Raw genomic sequence first — 22060 nt, 5'->3', positions numbered from 1 at the left:
GCACATATCCACATATTTCAGAGTTGTAGCTGAAGTGAGTGTGTGAGCTAATGTTAAATAGTTAAAATATTTTCTAACACTGTTTTAATCTGCAGAACACAAAGAGACACATGGGAACTGCTACATGAACTTTGATGAATAATGGCTTCTGGACTTTTGTATTTTTCTCCATCAACATCATTAGTCTAACTAAACACTGTTAAACATTTTAAATGTAAGAGCAGCTTGTGTTCCTCCAGTCTTTGGACTTTACTCTTACAGTAAACAGACGACTGCATCAAGTGCTGTAAGATTTATATGAAATACTACTTTACAACTTTCTCAATTCTAACTTTTCTACTTTAAATTATACTTACTGAATATTAAGCACTAGAGATTAATCTTCTTACATTGAAGATCATGTTTACCTTGATCCATAACTATATTACATTTATTGTTGGATTATAAATGAATGTATAGTTTAACGTGCAATAAAGTTATCTATGAAACTGTTTCACTACTCATGGTTCTTCGGAGCATATCTGGTAAAAAGTCACAGCAGAAACATGCACAATATTATAATAATACAAGAACACTTTGATGAACGTGTTATTGGAATTTGAAATTAATTACAGGCCTTCTACATTCTGGTTTTAATAAAATCAATCATTGATAGTTAGGATACGAGTTATTACTTTGCTTATGTGTCTTTTGACAACATTTTATGCCTGAAAACATTAATTCACCAGTGTCTGTTTGATTTATTATGAAGAAAGGGGTAAATGTGCAAAGACCAGGCAAGTCATCTGTAGTCAATGGAAAATGTACTCGGTACGGTTTAATCATAAATATCAGAGGTTGAGTAAACACTTAATCACGTATATCTAATACATATTTTTAAAGACTAAACAGCAGTAAACATTTGTTATAGAAGTCACAATTAATCCAGGTGAACTTCAGGTTGTACAGTTGCAGCTGTTAACAATTGAGGACTCTTCATGTCACATTGGTAAACACTTACATTTGAAGGTTGTGACTGCTGAAGTACTACTTCTGGATGAATAATTTGCAAGTTATATTTTTAAAATGTTACTACCACCTCTAAAAACAGCAGAAATTAAGTAAAAGGTAAGAAACTGAATCTGAGAATATAGAGAATCAAACTCAAAGTTCTGTTGGTCTGTTATCTCAGAGGAAACTGAAGGTGGTTTATTGACACATCTCATTAAAGAATTAAGGATGTTGATATCCAGTCTCTCTCCTCAACATCCTGAAGAATGGCATCAAATATTCTGCTCCATACATGAGGTCTTCTTTCCAGTCATCTGATCGTTGGATGAAGTCCAGTTGTTTCATGTCATCATCAAAAACTTAAGCTTCGGTCCTTCAGCCTCTGGTAGATTCATGGATGATTTAAAGCATACAAAAGCACATCATCAGAGAGAAATAGTAAAATAATTAATGAATGTTAGTAACAATCAGACATTATCACATCAGAATTAAATAATCAGATTAAAGTAGAAATAAAGACAGTGGCGCCAAGAAATCCAACATCCACAGCCCAGGAGAAATCATAAAACTGAATGTAATGTAGTTAACTTACTGTCTGTTTTTCCTACACAGTCAGTATAATCTGACAGCTTCAATAAATAACCACATAGATTTACACACAACTTTTTACCTGATTAACTGTAGACACACAGCATGTAATTCCAACAGAACACAGAAAGCTAATGCTACTGTTTAACCACATGTAAGAAGTTACCTAAACATCATGTTAAACTGAACTATCAACACATCCTCATGGACTTTTTAAATTTACATCTTTATTGAGCTTAACTTTAACACCTGGTAAACTCAGGGTAGCAGCCCTGAGGGAACTGATAGGCCCAGCATTAGGGTTAGGGTTAACCCTAACCCTTAGCATTGCAAAGCTATCAGCTAACTAGCTAGCTTGGTAAGCATCGTACTTCACACTCACTGGGACAGTAACTAGCATGCTAACAGTTTCCTCTTCTCCGGTCAGAACACATAGAAACACACAGTAACTTTCGTGGAGAATAGAGAACATATGTGAAGTTAAAAACTATAAAACTTTAATAAAACAAGAGTTTACTCACTGAACAAACCGGATATCAGCTCCTCTGTGTCTGTTGTTACTGGAGAACAGTCCTTAAACCCGATGAACACAAAGCTAAATCAATAAGGTCCTCACACTGTGCTCGGGCCCTAATAAAGATGTCGGTGTAAAAACCTTCTCCAGTGACTGATAACCACAGAAACATAGTAAATGTCAGAGAACTGAGTGAACACGATGTAAATAAAGCTGAATTATAAATACAGTCTATGGGTGAATCTCTCTCTCGTCTTACCCGTCTCAGGTGTCACATGACCACTGGAACATGACTTAATTGGCCAGAGGTTTGGTTCGATGTGAGACCATCTATTGCTTATACTTGGAACTAGGAATTCAAAGGCTTTAAAATATCAAAATCTGATGAGACTGATTTACTTCCAAATCATGCAGTTAAGAATCATTTTGTTAAAAATCAGAGTCAGTGTCTTCTATATCTGGCAGGGATTTCCCCTGATTATGGCTTGTGTTTTAAGTTATTTAAATGCCCCCCGATGATCTAAATATTGTTTACCAATAGTAGGACCGCGGTCCGGACCAGACCCAGAAGGCGCTCTATACAGACCCAGACGCTTGTATTAGATTTTGACGGACCGTGTCTATTTTATCCTGCGCACTTTTTTCTGCATTTATGGTAGTGAATCCGGGCAGCACACAGTAGAGTTCACTTCACTTAACCAGAGAAAGTGTGAACAAAGAGGAAAGTTAAAGCTGTGTAGTTGTTATGTTAGTTGAGATTGTTTATATGTGAAATGTAGTTATATATTAAGAAAAAAGAAGAAATGGGGAAACTCAAACTACATCGTTTTGTTTATTTTTTCTAAACTTAAGCATTTTATTTTAAGATGCCTTTTTCAAAACCCCTTTATTTTTAGATTTGAGTTGAAATGAGAAAATAATATTTATTTTATTATTAGAGTACACTTCAGCTCAGTGTAAAAATGTATAATAAACATTGTTGACATACTATTGAATTATACTTACTTTATTTTATTTGTCAGTTTTTGACTTCATATAGACATTGATACAACTACTAGACTACTTCAACAAATATATTAATCGATTAATAAAAATGAATCGTTAGAGTAATCCAAAAATGTATCGTTAGATTAATCCAAAAATGTATCATTAGATTAATCGATTAATCGTAAAAAAAATAATCGTTAGATTAATCGATTAACCAAAAAAATGATCGTTAGGTGCAGCCCTACTTGAAACTTACCACAACTGCTAATGTTCATATCACGCAACATTATCTTCCCGTAGCCATCAGCACAATATAACTGTTGGCTGCTTAGACCTGCCTCCCCTCTCTGTTGCCATAGTTGCAGCCAGCGGATCTCACAGCCGCAGGTGAACACCACCTCCTCTAAATGACTGGAGAGAAAAGAAGAGCATTGACAGTATTAACAAAATCTCATGAGCTACATGCCAAACCAATCAAACCTTTTACACAAGAATAAGGCATGTTTGTCATGTCAAATCCCTTTAAGTACAACATATCATTGCTAACAAAATTCATTCCAGAAATTCTTGCTAGATTAAATAATGGCGATGAGTTTAACAGGTCCAGGTCATGGTCTGTACGACCGTTAAAACGAGTGAGATGAAGCAGGAGAATCCAGAAATACTGTCTGCCGGAAATGCGATGCTACCAAGCGGATCACAGCTCTTGCGGTGTGCGTCGCCTCAATGCATTATTACATTTTTGGGGAGGTGCACATCAGGGTACGGTGATGGGTTCATTCTGCTAGAATGGTTCACTCTGCAAATAATCCATCTTTTATTGGGTTAATTAAAATTAAGTTGAAATTGATTAACTACTACCTTTACTAGTCTGGAAGTAGCCAGTTTCTATAGCTTGCTATCAAGTCAAAGTCAACTTTATTGTCAATTCTGCAATATGTACAGGACATAGACAGGATTGAAATGCCATTGCTCTCTGATCCCCAGTGTAAACATATATGTAGACAGCAGTCTACAGGGGTAGCTGGGTGCAGGTTCCTGGTGGGGGGTGCAGTCTTTGCTTCTAGAGATGGAGGGGTTAGAGATCAGTTGATGGTGGTTGTGGGGGGGGGGTGGAGGAATGATAAAGTCCTTGGGGGCGAGAGTTCAGCATCCTGACAGCCTGGTGGATGAAGCTGTTTTGCAGTCTGTTGGAACCAGCACGGAGGCTCCAGAATCATTTTGCAGATGGAAGAAAACTGAAAAGGGGGTTGGGTCGCTCACAATGCTTGTGGCTTTGTGGACTAGGAAGGTGTTGTAGATGTCCTGGAGGGAGGGGAGTGAGGCACTGGTGATCCTCTCAGCTGCATTCACGGTGCACTGAAGGCTCCTGCGGTTGGCGGCTCTCAATTCTTGCTCTCTTCAGTTTACGGAGGAAGTAGAGGCGCTGCTGACCTTTCTTGGCCAGTGATGAGTTGTTGTTCTTCCAGGACTGCACTTTCTTGGACAATTTACATTACAAATGACAAGTGTGAAGTCAATTAGATGAACGGTTCGCGAGATATGCATTCCACATAAATATAGAAAGATGTTTGTGGAATTAGTCTGTGGGTGAAATCTGGTAATCTGGGACATTTTTTGCAATTTTACTTCTATGATTTATCATGTTAGATCAACATATTATAGCTTTGTGTAATCCTGTTTTCTAACCATACCATAAGAAACAATGGAGATAGCATACTCAGAGGACACATGGCACAGCTTTAAGTGTTCTTTGTGCCAAAAGAGAAAATTAAGCCTGAATTTGATAATCTGGGACAGGTCACTTTGTAATCTGGGACAATTTTAATGGGCCCAAAAAAAACAACTACATCACCTGGATCAATATTACCAAATTTTTTAAAGCATTATGAAAAAACTACTAAGAAAATTACTAAGAAAATGGATCTTCTTAAAAAAAAAGTCTATTGGGGCTACTCAGGGAACAAACAGAAGGTGAGAGACCATCATCATTGATCATCCCATTGTTTTCTCTACATGTTTGGTGAAACCAATGGCTGCAGACCACAGGACAGACACTGTTATTTTGGAACATCTCAGTCCAAGAGCGCGAACTGATTATGTGCTAGTGAGCTAACCAGACAATCAGTTCAAACAGGCAGGGATGGACTGTATTTACCATTAACTCCTGTCTGACAACTGTAGACCATATGCTATATCTCTTTTGTTTATCTTTTTAGTTTTACTTCAGGAAGTCTTTAAATGCATATTTCCCTATTTAGAGAATGTGAGTGACTGTCGCAGATTACCCAAAGCATGGTGTCCCACATTATCAATCATATTTGATAAAGTGGAACAACTAAAAGTAGTAAAAGTCTGGTTGACAGAATTTTGTTAGAACAAGGGAAAACACAGACTGGAGTTTAGGTGTCCCACAAACCCCAAATTCACCCTAATTCATGTTTTAACTTTTTCTAAGATAATAGATCACTCATTTAATTCGGAACATGTTTTTCTGTGTTGCATCATTAATCAACTATAATCCTCCATCTGTTCTACAATGTGTATTGTAGCAAAGAGAGAATTACATTGCTCTTGGTAAATTGTCTGTTGCCACAGCAACCACTTATTCACTCTTCCTCCTGCTAAAGTATTTGGAAAAAATCTGATATTACATTTGCAGGACACAAACCGTCTGGTTTTTTTTGTCCCTAATACAGGTGGATATTTTGGGCTACATTACACATCGCATTGAAAGGAGCCAATATGTAATTTTGGCTATTTGAACCCCCCCAAAAAGAGTACTGTATATGTAGGCAAATGTATGTAATAATGTATTCAAGTCAATAGGTTTCTGTGAACAAGGCCTGGCAGTAAGGATCAGTTCATATAGCATCTTCTTGGTTGTGTGTGTGTGTGTGTGTGTGTGTGTGTGTGTGTGTGTGTGTGTGTGTGTGTGTGTGTGTGTGTGTGTGTGTGTCATGTTTCCTACAACTAGTTAGCCTTGATTATTCACTTTTCTACAAAGAACTTTAAGATAAGTTGTGATGAGAATGCAACTTGATGTGTCACACAAATAGACAGTGGCTTCAAAACTCAGACAAACTCGTATCTGTAACCACTGGTTTATTATGTTGATGAAAATCCAGTCCTGAAGAAAACCTCAGATTAATCTCCTTAACTCTGCTGATTAATGAGACAATGGTCTTTAAGGAAGGTTGACTTACAGTTCAAAGAGCTGCACAGGTTCAAAGATCTGCCAGGATAATGTGGACAACATGGGATTCTTGGACAGGTTTCTGAGGGAGAGAGTGAGAAAGAGACAGAAAATAAGATGGATGTCAGAAACTTCAGCTCAGCGATGATACACTAATCATTTATTGTTGTGTCTATGTCAGAGGTATTCAGCAGAGATAACAGTCCTGGTGTCTAATTGTTTAATTATAGCTCCTGTAACTCATTCATTCATTAATTGTAACTCATTCATTATTTCTAATAAACTGAAAAATATTCTTGGTGTTTATTTGTGAGACAATTCATAGATACAAAAAAGCTACTCAGAACCAAAACACTAATAAAAGACAAAGCAATGCTAGTAAATATTTTCATTATTTTCTGCAATACAAGAAAATAGCATAAAAATATATAGTATAAATAATAATAACATAACAGCAAGCATAAATAACACAAATATTATACCTATTTTACATACAGTAGGGCTGCCAGGACAGTCTGTGTTACTGATAATCTGTGGTGTTCAGGCTCATACTGATTACATAATTTGTCCACAATCCCCAACATCTGTTTTCATAAAAACCTATTTGGTTAAATTTTGTGTGTTTCAGTAGTGGCGTCTGCATTCACTAATCAAAAAATCTCTGATTTGTGCAATGCTAGTTATCAATATTCTGATACTGCTATTATTAAGTGAAGTGAAAGTGTGTGCTCCGTGCAGCTGCTGCAGAAGTGAGAAGTGGAATGTCACCATCTGGGTTATTAATGGGAAACACTGCACAGATCTTCCAAAGTGCAGCAGAAGAGTGGAGCTGACCACAGCAAAATCTGAAACTCTTTTCTTGTCAATGGTGTGATCTGTAACAGTTTATTACCAGGTGAAAAGGAGATGCAAAATGTTGCACTTTCTGATAAAAGATAAAAGATAAAGATAAGCCAGAGTGTCAATAGTTTATGGGAATGTTCAGTGATGAAAAAGGTGCAGCTAAACTCAATATTTGAAAGAGCATCTGCTCTGAAGATAAATATAATGATCTTTGGAAGAGTTTGGTGCTCAATAGGCAATTTTAACAACACTTGCTTTCTGGCGAGTGAGCTAATGGCTTAGAAGATGAAACCTCATTCAGAAAGAATTTGTGAAGAACCCTTATTGCTGCTGTGTAGCTGCTAGAAGCAGACAATGTCAGTTAATCATGAAGAACCTTCACAGATCAGATTCCTGATATCGCACAGGATATTAAAAAGGGAGGATATCTGTTCTGTGACAACAGAAATAACAAATTCCACAAACAGACCAACCAGATGTTTGTGGAATCCCTGCATCAGTGAAAGAAAGTAGACTGAAAGTAGACATTATTTTTGATGTTGCCATTATTTTTGATGTTGCCAAGGGGTAGTATATAGATGGAAAATAAAATGAGACCACCCCAGATAATGAGTGAATCTTCATTTTTTTATAGAACTATCCCTTTAACAATAGCCAGTATTTATGGCCCCTAACATTGACTCCCCCACCTCCTTCCATTCATTTATTTCAGAATTAGCCAACTTCTCCAACTCTCACATCATTTTAGGAGGAGATTCTTGTCAGATTCTTTTCCTTTGCCCCGCATGGATGACTGTATTGACAGGGCTGTGTATTAATCCAGCTCTTGATCGCTCCTCAATTTCAACCACCCACATACCCTATTAATCTATATCTCTAATTAAACTATATATGTGGGTGGACTTACCGATATCTGGAGACTACACAACCCAGACGAGAATATTCGTACTACACCTCATATCAGAAAAAACACTCTCACCTTGACTTTTTTGCTTCATGAATAACTGATCACACACGAGTAAAAGAATCAAATTATTATCTCAGATCAATCTCAAATCACCCTTAAATTATTAACAGGAACAGAGCCACATCTACCACCTAGATGGTGCTTTAATACCTCACTTCTGAAAGACCAAGATTTTATGTAGTATTTTGAACATGAGTGGTCAAGACTAGGGCTGCGAAGCAGCACTGGGCGGGCCCAAGCACTTTTCATCTCCTTGTTGTTGAGATGACACTCAGTGAATTTGAAGTTGATTTGATGAAAGCTCTAGGAGGAGTTTGTTAAAATACACAACACTGGAAAACTGCATAAATGGCCACTAAATCCAAAATGGCCTACTTCCTGTTGCGTTAATCAAATTGGTGCCTGGGACTTTTTTTTTTTATCCAGTCATGATACACATGTGTACCAAATTTCGTTAAGATCGGTTAAACCAGACGGAATTGCTGCCTTTTAGGGGGCGCTGTTGAGCCATTTTCCCACGCCCCTTTCCTATTACTCCAGAATGCATAAAAGTTTGGTGAGTTTTTGACTATGTTCAAGCCATCAAAAATGCAATCAATTTGCCTGAATAATCAAACAAGAAAGCACCAACCTTCTCAAGTCCAAGATCACTCTTTAAAATTCCAAACATAAGCCGAGATGTACAACCCCGATATCTTCCAAAAAAACCACTTAGGAGGGTCATATTTAGAATTTTTTGTAATTTCTGTTAAAGGCTGAATTTACGAGCATAAATATACACAAAAAAAGGCAGTTGTGCAACTTTATATGTTCAATGCACAATATTCACATTAATATCAATTCATATTTATAGCAGCTGTTCAATGCACAATATTTAGTTTCTCAGTTCAACAATATGTTCTGCAGAGGAGCTGCTACTGCAGCGCAATGTTTTTACATATAGGCTTTCACTTGAATATGTCCATACAGTATAAAGCCAAGCATCTTCCGCTCCTGCAAATATTTCAAAATAAAGAAAAAATTGTAAACAAGGGAATGGATTCCGTCAACAGAAACACTGGAGTGTTTCTATTTTGAAAAGGCATACAGAAAGTGTTGCAACCATCACACGTTTGTGACATACATTCATCAGATAAACATTAAAACTCAGGTGAAAGAAAATTGTCTCTGTTTATTCTGCTGTGAACCACAGTGTTTATCTGTTTATGACACAAATGTATTTACAACACTTCCCGAACCCGTTTCAAAGTAAAAGCACTCCAGCGTTTCACTTTCGGAATCTATTCATTTGTTCTAACGGCTGTTGGGCCATGGTTTTTTGTGAGACAACACTTCGGTGTCACATGTTCAGTCAAAAGCCTGAAGCCGCATGTTCCCCCAGGACTCAGTCTCCCAGGGGCCATCAAAAACCAGAGCAAGGAACTCAGTCTCCCAGAGGGCATCAATGTCACACAGAGGTGTGAAACCCCCCCCCAGGGACACAGGTTTCAACTCCCATTGGTCACTCTGGACCCCATGACCTGTGAGGTCACCGGGCCAATATAAGGCCTGGTCTCCCCCTCTTCTGTCTCTTCTGCCCTCGTCCTACAATCCTTCCACAGGAGGGAAGGCTGTCGAGCCTCTTCTCCAGCTCACATCTTCTCTTCCCATCCAACTCTTCGAGAGGAGCACAAAGGTGCAGCTTCCAGCTCATCTCACCAAGGAAACCTCCTCGCCCTCCAAGCTCTACCAACCCTTCAAGCAGCGACTCGATGTCCTGCTTGAAAACTTCAACCAGCAACTGAGCTACACAGCTCAACAGAAACCAGCAAGACGACACAAAACTTCGAACTGCACAGCAACTTCCTTTTTCCCCTTTCCACAGACGGGTAACACAACTGGGCTTAATAATTATACTAGGCTAAGCAAGACTGTTTATTTGATTCTGTGTGACGTTTATAAGTTTGATTTGTGGTGTTGGGATATTGTGGTTACAAGTTATTGAGAAAGTAATGTTAGTCGGTTATGCTCTTCACAGTCTTTCGTTGCATTCCAATCTAGTAACTTTGTCTAATTTGGCACACACACAGACACATGCATATTCCTTCACCTAATTAGCTCTGACTCCTGCTACATGTCGTAAAGACAATAGGGGGGGAAGGGTGTTATCTTCAAAGTGGCCAGCAGCCATTTTGGGGAGCACATTGGGGGGAAAAGGGTGTTATCTCTTTGGCCAGCCACCATCTTGAAAGCACGCTGACACACACACACATGTATACACACATACCTATCTTTGTTTAGCAATTACACCGTTAGTAATTTGTGTTTTTATACTTTATTATATTCATAATAAATGTTTTTCTTTCACAAATGTTTTTTCATTAATGTTGCATAAGTGAATTTTGCCAACCTCTACACTGTCAAGAACTCCATATCCTTCAACTTAGCTAACTATCTATATGGTAATTTTGGTTATAGTTATTAATTTAATTGTTAATCAGAGTTCCAAATTTGTAGTTAGTACTTTTATGAGACTTATTCAATAAATTGGCTATCTTTTTCCTTCCTTTGAAGGGTGTTGCCCCGAGGTAACTTTAATCAATTAAAGTTATTATTTAATATTTTATTTTGATAACCAAATTTATTGAATGCCAAAGGCACACCATTTCATGGTATCACGTTTGATGCATTATGGCACAACACAGCGCTTTGGTTGTTATAGACAGACCGGAAGATGCGCATCTTCATACCGTAGAGTCCTGGTGTTTAGTTTAGTACATAAACCGAATTTTTTGAAGGAAATGCAGGAGAGAAACCCGCAGCTTCGCTGCCAGGAGCGGACACACAGCGAGTGTGAAAAACAGACAACCGAAACACAGCTGATCTGCAGCGCAACGACAGCCGGTGAGTCCAGAGAGTTCGGGGATCAAAAGTGAAGACTGCGAGATCGACCGATAGATCGCGAACGAGGGGTTGGCGACCACTGCAATAGGGCTTTCGCACTGTCAGTGCTCGGGCCCTAATAATCCTTGATTAGTCCCACAGAAAAAGCCAGAGAAGACCTCAGACATTGCTGTGGTAGGGGGTTCTCTCAAATGTGTTCAACCTGAGTTGAAGTCTGATTTGGTGACACCCTGTGATGGTCATCAGTGTGGTGGGCTAGCTAATTCAGTTTCTGTCTACTATAAACCACCAATTGTCTTATCTTTCTGCACATCGGAAACAGGATGTGATTAACTTGCTTCACACATATCCTTCTGTGGTGAAGAACGTGCCGTCTCGCACCAATGTGTTGGTGCATGATATTGACGTGAGTAATGCTACCCCTAGTAAACAGCATGCTTACCGTTGTCCGCTAGCTAAGAGAGAGGCCATGAAGAAAGAGGTCAGCTATTTAGTAGAAAATGGTCTTGCCAAGCCCAGCTGCAGCCCCTGGAGTTCTCCATGTGTATTGGCACCTAAGTCGGATGGAACTCCTCGTTTCTGTATTGATTTTCGGTAAGGTAAAGGTAAATGCTGTTACTGTGTCAGATTCTTTTCCTTTGCCCCGCATGGATGACAGGGCTGGGCCAGCTGTGTGCATTTCAAAGTTAGATTTACTCAAAGGGTACTGGCAAGTTCCCATGACTCAGCGTGCAGCTGACATTTCAGCATTTGTTACCCCTGATGCTTTCATGCAGTACAATGTAATGGCCTTCGGCATGAAAAATGCACATGCCACTTTTCAGCGCCTGATGCGGTGTGTGTTAGGGGATGTGCCAAATTGTAGTGTTTACAACATACAACATACAACATCAATATCAAGCATAAGAGAGGAGCAGACAATGTGGTAGCTGATGCGCTATCCCGTGGGTGAGGCCATGCTGATTGAAATTGTAAAGTCTTAAGGGAAAATCATGGTCGAGGCGTTCTTTTCATAGCATTACAGTTTCAAATTTTATAGAAAATAAGGACAAAACCTCATCTACGGACAATTTTTTTTTTTTTTTTGAGAAATAAACTCAAGAAACATAAATTACAGGAAAAGTCTCACTTCAGTAAAGACAAAGCAATGACAGGCGTTCATTGACCTTTGACCTGGTTCAAATAAAACAGAGGAAAATATTAATTAATAACAGCAATGGATTAATGTCCCTTAAAACAGAAAATCTAAAAATGAAAACGTGACAAAAAAAATCATATAATGATTGGTAAGGTGGTAGTAGGTTAATTATGTGAACAGTTAACGGGGAGGGGTTTGTTCTTATGGGAGGGGGTGTTTTGTTTCTCTCTCTTTCTCTCATCTCCTCCAGGTGTGTGCTCTTTTAGCACCTCCACTGGCCCAGCTGAAGCCACACTGAAATCAAGGAGTGGCAGATAAAACCCTGAGCAGAGCGTCAGCTGTCGCCAGTGGTCCAAGCGGCAGTGTGGAAAAGCTGCGTGGGGACTTCCAGTGTGCAGTAGTAGGTGTTTCGTTGTGTATTGTTTCCAAGGTTCATTTGTTTTTAGTTGGAGATTGTCTTCCGTTTTTTCTTATTTGCCCTTCCGTTTTGGGAAGGACGTTTTGTGTTCACCCTACAGTTATTAAATAAAATACTGGTTTTATTTGAACGCATCCTACTGGTTTCTTGTTTTTGCCCGGTTTATTTTTTTATTGTTTGTCCCTCATGCCCTAGACGTCTTTGGGACGTAACACTGAGGAAAGTTTCAAAGGAACCAACAACACCACAGACATAACCACATGCACTTCTTAGGAACAGAAAAAGTAGTTTTAAGAGGCAGACTAATAGCATATTCCTCAATTCAACTGTCAGTGAACATTTTGTTCTGCAGGAGATGAAGACACTGGATGCCCCGGCCTCTCAAACAGACATAGCAGCAACAAATCTCCAAACAAAGAGAATATTATCTTCTAAGACTACATCAACGACATTGAACTTGACAATAAAACTGGTAAACTCTTAGCTAACCAATTGAAATAGAAATTAGCCCCTCCAAGGCCATGTTTCTCTGCTGCAAAAAATTACATTGCTCTTCCTGGGTTGGAGTGAGATGCTGCTCGAAGGAAAGCTACTTAAGTATCTCAGGATCTTGGTCAATCCAACACTATATTTCTAGCCTATACTTTACAGTAAGTACACTGAACACCATATAAACATGTAAAAGCCTATATACAAACAAAAAACTGATGTCAAATTTAATAGTTACCATTTAGACTTGCTGTGTGACTGTAGGTCAGGAGATTAGAACCCTGTTGATGATTCCAACTATCAGGTTGTTCCTGAATCATTCCTCAGTTCACAAATTCACTTTTGTGGACATAATTGTTACATTAAAGGGGACATAGCATGCAAATTCCACTTTGTTAGTGCTTCTACAGGTTAATGTGGGTATCTGGCATGTCTACCAACCCAAAAACTCTGGGAAAAAAACACTTGCGCGTTTTGTTATGGTTCCTCTAAGTCAGAAACGTCATGCTTGAGCGACTCGATTGAGCTTCCTGGGTTTTGTGTCGTAACAAGGCACTGGAAGTCTCCCTACATGGTCTTGGCCCACCCCCACCTCATCCCCCCCCGTCACGCTGGTTTTACACCGGAGGCAGCGAGGCTGCGAGGCTGCGAGGCAGCGCAGCGCCGTTCCCAAGCGTGCAGCCGCCTGGCTGTTCACACGGGACGTGCATTTCTCCGCGCTGGTCAGCCCCATAGACTGTATATATAAGGTCAGCCCGCGATTCACTCACATGTGGCATTTGTCTGGATCGTTGGGACTGGGAGGCTGCAGCAGTTGCTCGGGCGCGACCGCTCACTCTCCCATGCGTGAGCTGGAATTTGTGTCAGCACCACGCAGCCAGCAGTGTGGAAGACTTCCGCAGTGTTCAGTACTACTGTAACACTGGCACAAACACACAGAGACCCCCACTCATTACGCCGGACGCGGAAGCGCCGCTGCGAGGCAGCGCAGCGCCGTTCTCAAGCGCGCAGCCGCCTGGCTGTTCACACGGGACGTGCATTTCTCCGCGCTGGTCAGCCCCATAGACTGTATATATAAGGTCAGCCCGCGATTCTGCTTTCTCCGCTTGTTGTTGTACCCGTTGAATGTCGGAGTTCGGGGGTAAATGATGGTCTTCATAGCCCCCCCCACTCCCTTTCTCTCTCTGTCTGTCTGCTTGTGTGCTTGTAGTGGATGGGCAGAGGGGGACATTTAATTATGTGATTGGGAAAATTAAAACTCCAGGACAACAGAAGGGAATACAAAGTATGGGATGCATATTTGATAATTTATATCATATAAAATATGTAATTTATATCGTTTAAAATCATGGGGGGAGAGGGGGGAGGGGGGAGCTGGCTCATTAGCATTTAAAGGAACAGGCACTCAAAACAGGTCACTCTGTGGAGGGCTGTTTTATACAGGGTAAAAAGGGTGCTGTTTGAAATGATCCTTGTGGTATTTTGACCAAAGTATGTTACAGACATTTCATTAAGACCCCAAGGAACCATATCAACTTGTGGTAAAATGGGCATGCTATGTCCCCTTTAAGTGTGTACATTAACTGTTGTGAAATGCTCAACTCCTCTCGCCTATTGCAGATCCATAATGAGGCTCTTTCCACTACATCCCCCAACCTGCAAGCAGCTGTCTTCCTCTCTCTCTGCAACTCCAAGAGCTGTTAGCGTCTTCCACACAGACTGCGCCGGGAAACCTCTCAATACCAGTTATGAAGCTTAGCGTAAGTTCAGTCAGGAAGACTTAAACCTGCATACTGATCAGCTGATCGTGGGCGTTCCTAAATATCCAATCAGGTCATTCAGCAGCTGTCAAACTTTAAAAATCCCTTCTCCTCTCTTCCGCAGTCAGCCGTCATTCAGTGACTGTTTAAATCCCACATCGTGTTGGCAGCGATCATGGACCATGATGATGGATCCCAATAGTATCAGTGGATCATGACAACGGATCGTGGACTATGGTGGCAGCTGATTGCGAACTAAAAAATCTACAAGACTGCCTGACAATGTACCTATTACTCGTGGCATCCACTGCACTTCTGTCCGTCCTGGAAGAGGGATCCCTCGCATGTGGCTCTTCCTGAGGTTTCTACCTTTTTCCCTGTCAAAAGGTTTTTGTAGTTTTTCCTTACTGTTGTTGAGGGTTAAGGGCAGAGGATGTCACACTTAGGGAAGTCCAATAGGACAATGCTCATAATATGGGCCATCCAAACAATCGATTGACTGATGAACCACCACCAGTGTCTAGACCCCGGGGGGTATTCCTGTTCGACGCTCTGCTCCACCCCCTTCTAATCCTGATGACATCACACAGGGGTCTAAAATGCCAAAGACTATAAACATTCACATTACTTCTGTGCATTTGTCAAAATAAACATCGTTAAATTGTGAATCAAGTCTCTCCTGATTGAAGTACTATTAGGTCTTGAAGCATAGTGATAATGGCAGAGGTATTGGTAATGACAATGTTTAATAAAATGTAAATCCACCTCTTCTGTGTCTGTGTCTCTTTGCTGCACATTCTCTTTTAATGCCAGCCCCACCCGTGTCCTCCCTCTCCTTTCATCTTGTGGTGGAACAACTGTTGTCCATTCATAGCTGCTGAGATTATGGACCTTATTATATTCCTCTCAGAACAGGAGTGGAAACAAGACATATTTATACTTCCATTTCATTTTCATTTTTTTCCTATTAACCTTGAGGCCTGTAGAGCATTGAAGCACTGAAATATGAAAATATATCTGGTGATGCCTCCAACTAAATTTATGTTGCCTTTTTGGCAGCTTCTCCTTGTATCTAATGCCACATCCAAAGTAATATATTTTAGTTTTAAAACACATTCATTTTGGTACATTTACGCCCAGCATCTTCACAACTTCAGTGTTTTTGAGCCCCTAAAACAGAAACGCTTTTGGCTCTGCTTAAGTTTTAAAACTCGGACTGAAACTGTAAATGCTCACATTCACTTCATTATTGGCTTGATGAGTCATGACTTCACTACCAGTGGTGAATGAAAAGCATTGGTAACACTATCTGTCAGTAACAGTCTAATATAATAAATCCATAGTCTTACATTGCTGTTCCTCATTTGCATATTTACCACATCATGATGTTTGATTGAAAAAACAGTTAGTGAGATTGGAATTAAACCATGTGAATTTGTAGTTCCACAAAACACTCAGTTTTCACTTTAAACAACTTTAAACAAAAATGGCACCAGAAAAAGTTTTCACAGAGAGTTTGAGTAACCCAGACGTATAACAAAAAATAAATACAATTCTGTACAATACATGTGCCTGGTAAATGTTCTGTGACGTGGAGTTTTCTACAATGTGATGCATGATCGTTTTGTAATAATATATCAAAACTTTAAACTTTCCATTTGACTCACAAATATTGGTTAATGCTTTCATCTCAACCAGGCTAGATTACCGCAATGCTTTATATGCCGGTTTACCAAAACATACAGTCAGACATCTGCGGCTAATTCAGAATGCATCTGCCAGATTCCTTACAGGTACGCAACAATTTGAACATATCCCTCCTTTACTAAAATATCTCTTATTGGTTTCTAGAACATCACAGAATCCACTTCAAAATCCTGTTAGTTTTCAAAGCACTTAATGATTTAACTGCACAATACATTTCTGACTTGCTCACTGGATACAATTGGGTTAGGCCTCTCAGGTCAGCAGTGCTCTCAGCCAAACTCAGATTTATGTCTGGCGAAGGCACCTTCAGTAACCGTGGTCATGTTCTCTGGAACAAGCTGCCTGCTGACCAAAGGTCTGTCATGTCAACAGTGTCAACTTTTAAAAGCAAACTTCAAACATTTCTTTTCTCACAGGCCTTTGCCTGATTTTCTGTATTTAATTTGTACGATTGGGGTGCCTATTTCCTGTTCAGCTGCTATGTGAATGTGTGAGTTTATATGAACTAGTTTCTAATGCTATGTATGATTTTTGTCTGATTGGTTCATGAATGTGTGGTGAATTTGATGTAGGCTTTATTTTATAATATTGTTGTATTCGTTATTTTAGTATATGATTGTTATACTGTATATATACACTCTGGGATAGCCTGTCCCCTCCCTTCCTCCACTCTCTTCAATGTTTGACAATATTTCTTTTGACGTCAGATTTGGGATAAAAAAAAACATTTTTTTATTCCATCAACTGTGTCACTTTTTCACAATACAGCTTTCACTGAACGTGTTTCTTCATCCCATGTATTGTATTTGTGATGTTTTATATACACTTGTCACTACTAAATATAACAGCTTGCTGTCTGGTGTGACACTGTCTTTAAATTTTTCTCCAGGCATTCTTGATGTATTTTTGTGATTTTTGCATGTGAGCACAGCCCTGTAGTCTCATAGCCTTTTAAGGGCATTGGCAAATATTTACCTGTGCCAGGAATAACTGGCATGCTTTTTTAACAAGAATCAGCCAGGTGTGCACACTAGGGACTCAGGTGATGGAGATGGGTGTGGGTTCCCAGCCAGAGGAAGGAATTCATGTTTCGGATTTAGTAGTGTAGTGGAAAAATAACTACGTGTGGTTGAAACTGGATATTGGGCCAGCTCCTCAGTCAGGCCTTATGACTCCTTGCTTCCTTCTGCAACCTTTTATGACCCCATTCAACGCGAGGGTGACACAGGATTGTAAATCTACATGTCAGAATGCCTGTGTCCACAACAACAGCAGTTTGCTTTCTCCTACAGTATTGGTGATGATGCATTTAGAATACTTGTGAATTGATGTATTAGATTTTTTGCTGTAGTTGTGCATTCTCTTATGTTGTCATAAATGACAAAAAGGGGGGAAATGTAGTGGAAAAATAACTAAGTGTGGTTGAAAAGTAAGTTTTTGCAGACCTGTCTAAAGACTTTTATGACCTGTCTAAATACATATATAACCTGTCTAAATACATTTATGACCTGAACTGTTTATGATCTGAACTGTGTATGACTTGAAAACTATATGATCTTTTTATCACTTATTTACTCTCCAAAGAACTGAATTTATGTCTGCTCTATCTCCAAAGAAAACATATGTAAATCAGTTTTCTGTGTTTTGATTCCTGTTTCAAACTGCGCCTACAGAACCAGTCTGAACTGGCTCAGGCAAACTACCTTGGTTCTCCTATATAAGATCCTTGCATTTGACTGTTCTGCATCTTCACTCTGAGATCCCTGTGACTCTCTGTGTTGATCCTTTCTGCAGAAAGCCCCTATTAAAATACACAAAGACAAATTTGGTGTTCCAGCCTCTTGTATTTTCAGATTTCCATCACAGTAGTCAGGGTCAGGGCAGGAGTAATGGCTGGAACAGGAGAATTTGCAGCAGTGGCCAGAGCCGGAGCAGAGTCTGCAGCCATTGGGGCGGTGGCGTCCAGCTCTGCTCTATGTGTTTTGTGTCGGGTGGAAGATGATAGCATTCAGGTGCCTCTCCGCTTCCTGAATTTCATATGTGTGAAAATTGTTTGCACCAAATCTTTTTGAAATTTAGTTGTAGCTCTTAACTTCAGACGGTTACGTGATCAAAAATAGAAATCTGGAAGTTGGCTTACAAATGGCTGAAATGTAAATTTAAACCAGAGCTTCTGGTGGTCAAGACACCTTTCTTAAGTAGGAGGATGTACCACTGGTGTGTAGTCACATATTCACTGTCTTGTCTGGTTCTTGGGGCAATCAGAAGGATTTTCTCTGCCTGTTTATATTTTCTTTTTGAGCTGATTACCATAACATTGTGTGATAGCAGTACTTATTGATAGATGATATCACACAAATAATGTTGGAAGATGATTTTTACTCTTTCATTTTTCATTTCCCAAATTAGAAACATTTATTGGTCACACTTGTCTAAATCAATGCTTCTAGTGCTGACTGACTCCTAAAGACTAAAAGATTATAAAGAAGCTCTGAAGAACTCATACAACATTAAGGTTTCAGGCAACCACCAATGAAGAATTATCTACGGCACCTAGAGTAGGGCTGGGGTATTGCCAATGATTTTCCAAATTGATTCCATTCAGATTCACAATGTCTCCTTTAGATTTGATCCAATATGGATTAAATTAAGGATATTTCAGTTACAATACCAATTTTGCTTGGATATTAGATAAAAAGAGATTATCAGATAACTAATGCTGTAAACTGTGCAAAGAAACCTCTAACTGTGCATTCTTTTTTTAAATATTGAGGTTTATGTTGAGAATTGACCCCAAAGTAGTTGAATTATTCTACTTTTTATTTCACATGACCAACACACTACAGCAGTTTAATCAAATAAGTTCTGTCTGAGACAGAGAAGATGGCTGGGTCTTTGGCTGTAAGCTCCCACTCTTTAATTGCTTCTTAAAACCTTTCAAATGAATTACTTGCAATATGGCTGGTTTCTATTGCCCTGGTCTGTAAAGCACGAGACATGAGCCTCCAATCATTGTCGATAAACTGAGAAGTAATGGTTGGGTATAAATCTGTTGCTTTGGATATCCAACTGTCACAAATTAAGGCAATTATCTCTGCTCTGCTGATTTAAGAGAAGTTTTAACGCAATGTTTCACATCTGTACAAAGGTTAGGGATTGTTACTTCACTCAAATGTTTGCATGTTGGTAAAACATAACATGGTACGGTTGTATATCCTTGCAAAATTAATCCAGATATCTTTCTTCATTATGCTATTTTATGAATCAATGTCGGATCATTCAAATGAAAATCTATTTTAATAGGAGAATACACTTTTGTAAACCCAGCCCTATCAAAGAATACCTCATAATGCAAAATGTCTTGTTCTCAAATATAATACAACCCCCAAAATATAGTTACCAGAAAAAATATCATGTACATGTACGACACATGCAAAGACAGAGTTGACAAGTAATAACCCTAGTGCAGGGGTCGGCTCTGGAGCCGCATGCGGCTCTTCAGCCCCTCTGCAGTGGCTCACTGTAAAGTGTTTTGCATGAATTATATTTTTCGTGAACAATGAACTGAACGAATAAGTTTTCATATGATGAACATGAGTGACGTTCACTCCAACGAGAGTGAACTTCATTGTTGAAGAACAGTGAAAACACAGAGTTTCTCTCTGGTCCCAGCTGCTCACTGTTCAGAGCAGAAGCTGCAGTTGGTTTGTACAGAGCTGGAGTTTCTGTGTCCTCCTCCACTCTGCTCTCACTATAACTAATAAACACTCATCACTAGTTATCAGGACCTGATCAGCACATGATGTCACTTAGTGTTTGTTTGATTCGCTCCAGAGTTTATGAGGCTGCATTTAAACATCATGAAAATGACTCGTCAACGTTTTGTGCTCAGTACAACACGAGACGTGACGCTCACAGTCAGGACTCAGTGTTAAAATGAGCAGAGCGACACGCAGACATGATCCGACACCATCGATTCAGAACCAAACACATGACCGGACGTTTGTCACCTAAATCATCCCAATAAAAAATGGAACAAATGAACGTGAACTAGTTCATTTTAGGAGCCGTGAACTTAGTTCAAAATTTTTAAAATTGAACTATGAACGTGAACTAGTTCATTTTAATCTGCATGAACTTAACTCTGAACTAGTTCATTTTAAGTGTGAACTGGCACAAGACTGAGTATAACTATATATAAAACTTTATAAACTGTGTTATCAAATATGTTTTGCGGCTCCAGACAAACTGTATTTGGTGGAAGAGGGGGCAAAATGGCTCTTTTGATAGTAAAGGTTGCCAACACCTGCCCTAGTGCTAACAATAGCATTGCTTTATCCCAAAACTATAAAGGGACCTTTTAGATTTTTGGGGGGGTTTCAGACATTTTGCTTTGCCTCAGAGTAATGTGTTTGTGTGTACTCACATGTAACGCAAGTGGGGGTTCTTGGAGAAAACACGAGTATGGATTGTATGCAGGTTGCTCCTTGTTATAGTGCTGAGAGAGAGAGAGAGAGAGAGAGAGAGAGACAATGACTTTCAGCTCCATCTCTGAATGAGTTAAACAGATTAAAAACAATCATCAAAGACAATTCAAGCAACGATAGAGAAAGGAAAAGAAAGACAGGCAGAAATAAAAACAAGATATTACGAGATAAACAGATAACACAACACAGTAGGAATGAAGGCAGTAATTTCTAAATCTCATCCATTTTCAAAGCTGCAAACATCAATTATTGATTGTGGATAAATGCTAAATAATTAAAACAATGACAAATGAATTTCCATTCAATAGGAACGCTTCTGTGTTACATCTACCAACAGACTGTTAACATCACATGAATGAGAGAAGGGACCTCATTTATAGAACTGTCCATAGGACCCAGGCCAAAAGTTAACATCTCATTTTCATAGTAATGAATGCAGGTGTCAGGTGAGGTGCCTCAAGAAGGCAAATTGCAAGTGGCAGCCCAGAGGAATTTCCAGTGTGCTCTGTGCACCTACTCCCCCGAACAAGCATGGTCATTTGTTCAATGTCACTGATAAGCTTGCATACAATAAAAGCCCTGAAAACGAATTAAAACCATAATTTGTGAAATATTTGATGATGGAAAACTTTGAAAACACTCTGTTCTGTTGCTCTACAAAGACATTTGATGTTGAAATTGCCCCTTCTCAAAGAGAGTGTTGCACATAGATGCACTGTATGAATGTGTGAGTGAATAAGTGAATGGCAGAAACTGTACTGTAAAGCGCTCTGAGTGGTCAAGAATAGAGAAGCACTGTATAAATACAGACCATTTAGCATAAATGTCTTTGGTTCTCAACTTCAACACCTTTCTCGAACCATCAAGTTGTTTTTAATAATTTTTAAATCTCTACTTTCCATGGGATGTGGTATATACATACTATTTCAAGAAATTTTTTTTGTGACTACAATGATTAAATGAGGCCAATAAAGGTGTTGGTGTTTTAAGGATTTGGTGAATTTGCAGTGCAAGTGGATGGTGCTGCTAATGATGAGCACAAATCTTTACACAATCTACAGAAAATCTTTTTTTGAGGGCGTTGAAATTCAAG

At 39.3% G+C, this 22060-nt stretch overlaps 1 protein-coding gene and 1 long non-coding RNA gene across 3 annotated transcripts in view; both read right to left on the bottom strand.

Annotated features, from left to right (window-relative positions):
• Nucleotides 1-22060, bottom strand: part of LOC118110237 (NT-3 growth factor receptor) — a 117029-nt gene that overhangs the window by 57220 nt on the left and 37749 nt on the right. For both annotated transcript variants that reach the window (XM_035157931.2, XM_035157932.2), the window contains exons 3-5: nt 20907-20978; nt 6286-6357; nt 3336-3490 (exon numbers count right to left, since the gene is read on the bottom strand). In XM_035157931.2, the coding sequence (XP_035013822.1) occupies nt 3336-3490; nt 6286-6357; nt 20907-20978 (299 nt within the window). The remainder of the gene's footprint in view (nt 1-3335; nt 3491-6285; nt 6358-20906; nt 20979-22060) is intronic.
• On the bottom strand, nt 791-2345 carry LOC118110238. The gene is made up of 2 exons (XR_004696897.2): nt 2100-2345; nt 791-1372 (listed from the first exon to the last, which is right to left on the bottom strand). It is a non-coding gene; the product is annotated as an uncharacterized LOC118110238 (long non-coding RNA).

Source organism: Hippoglossus stenolepis, chromosome 5, assembly GCF_022539355.2.
Source record: "Hippoglossus stenolepis isolate QCI-W04-F060 chromosome 5, HSTE1.2, whole genome shotgun sequence".
Lineage (NCBI taxonomy): Eukaryota > Metazoa > Chordata > Actinopteri > Pleuronectiformes > Pleuronectidae > Hippoglossus > Hippoglossus stenolepis.
This window is presented reverse-complemented; position numbering and strand designations above follow the sequence as displayed.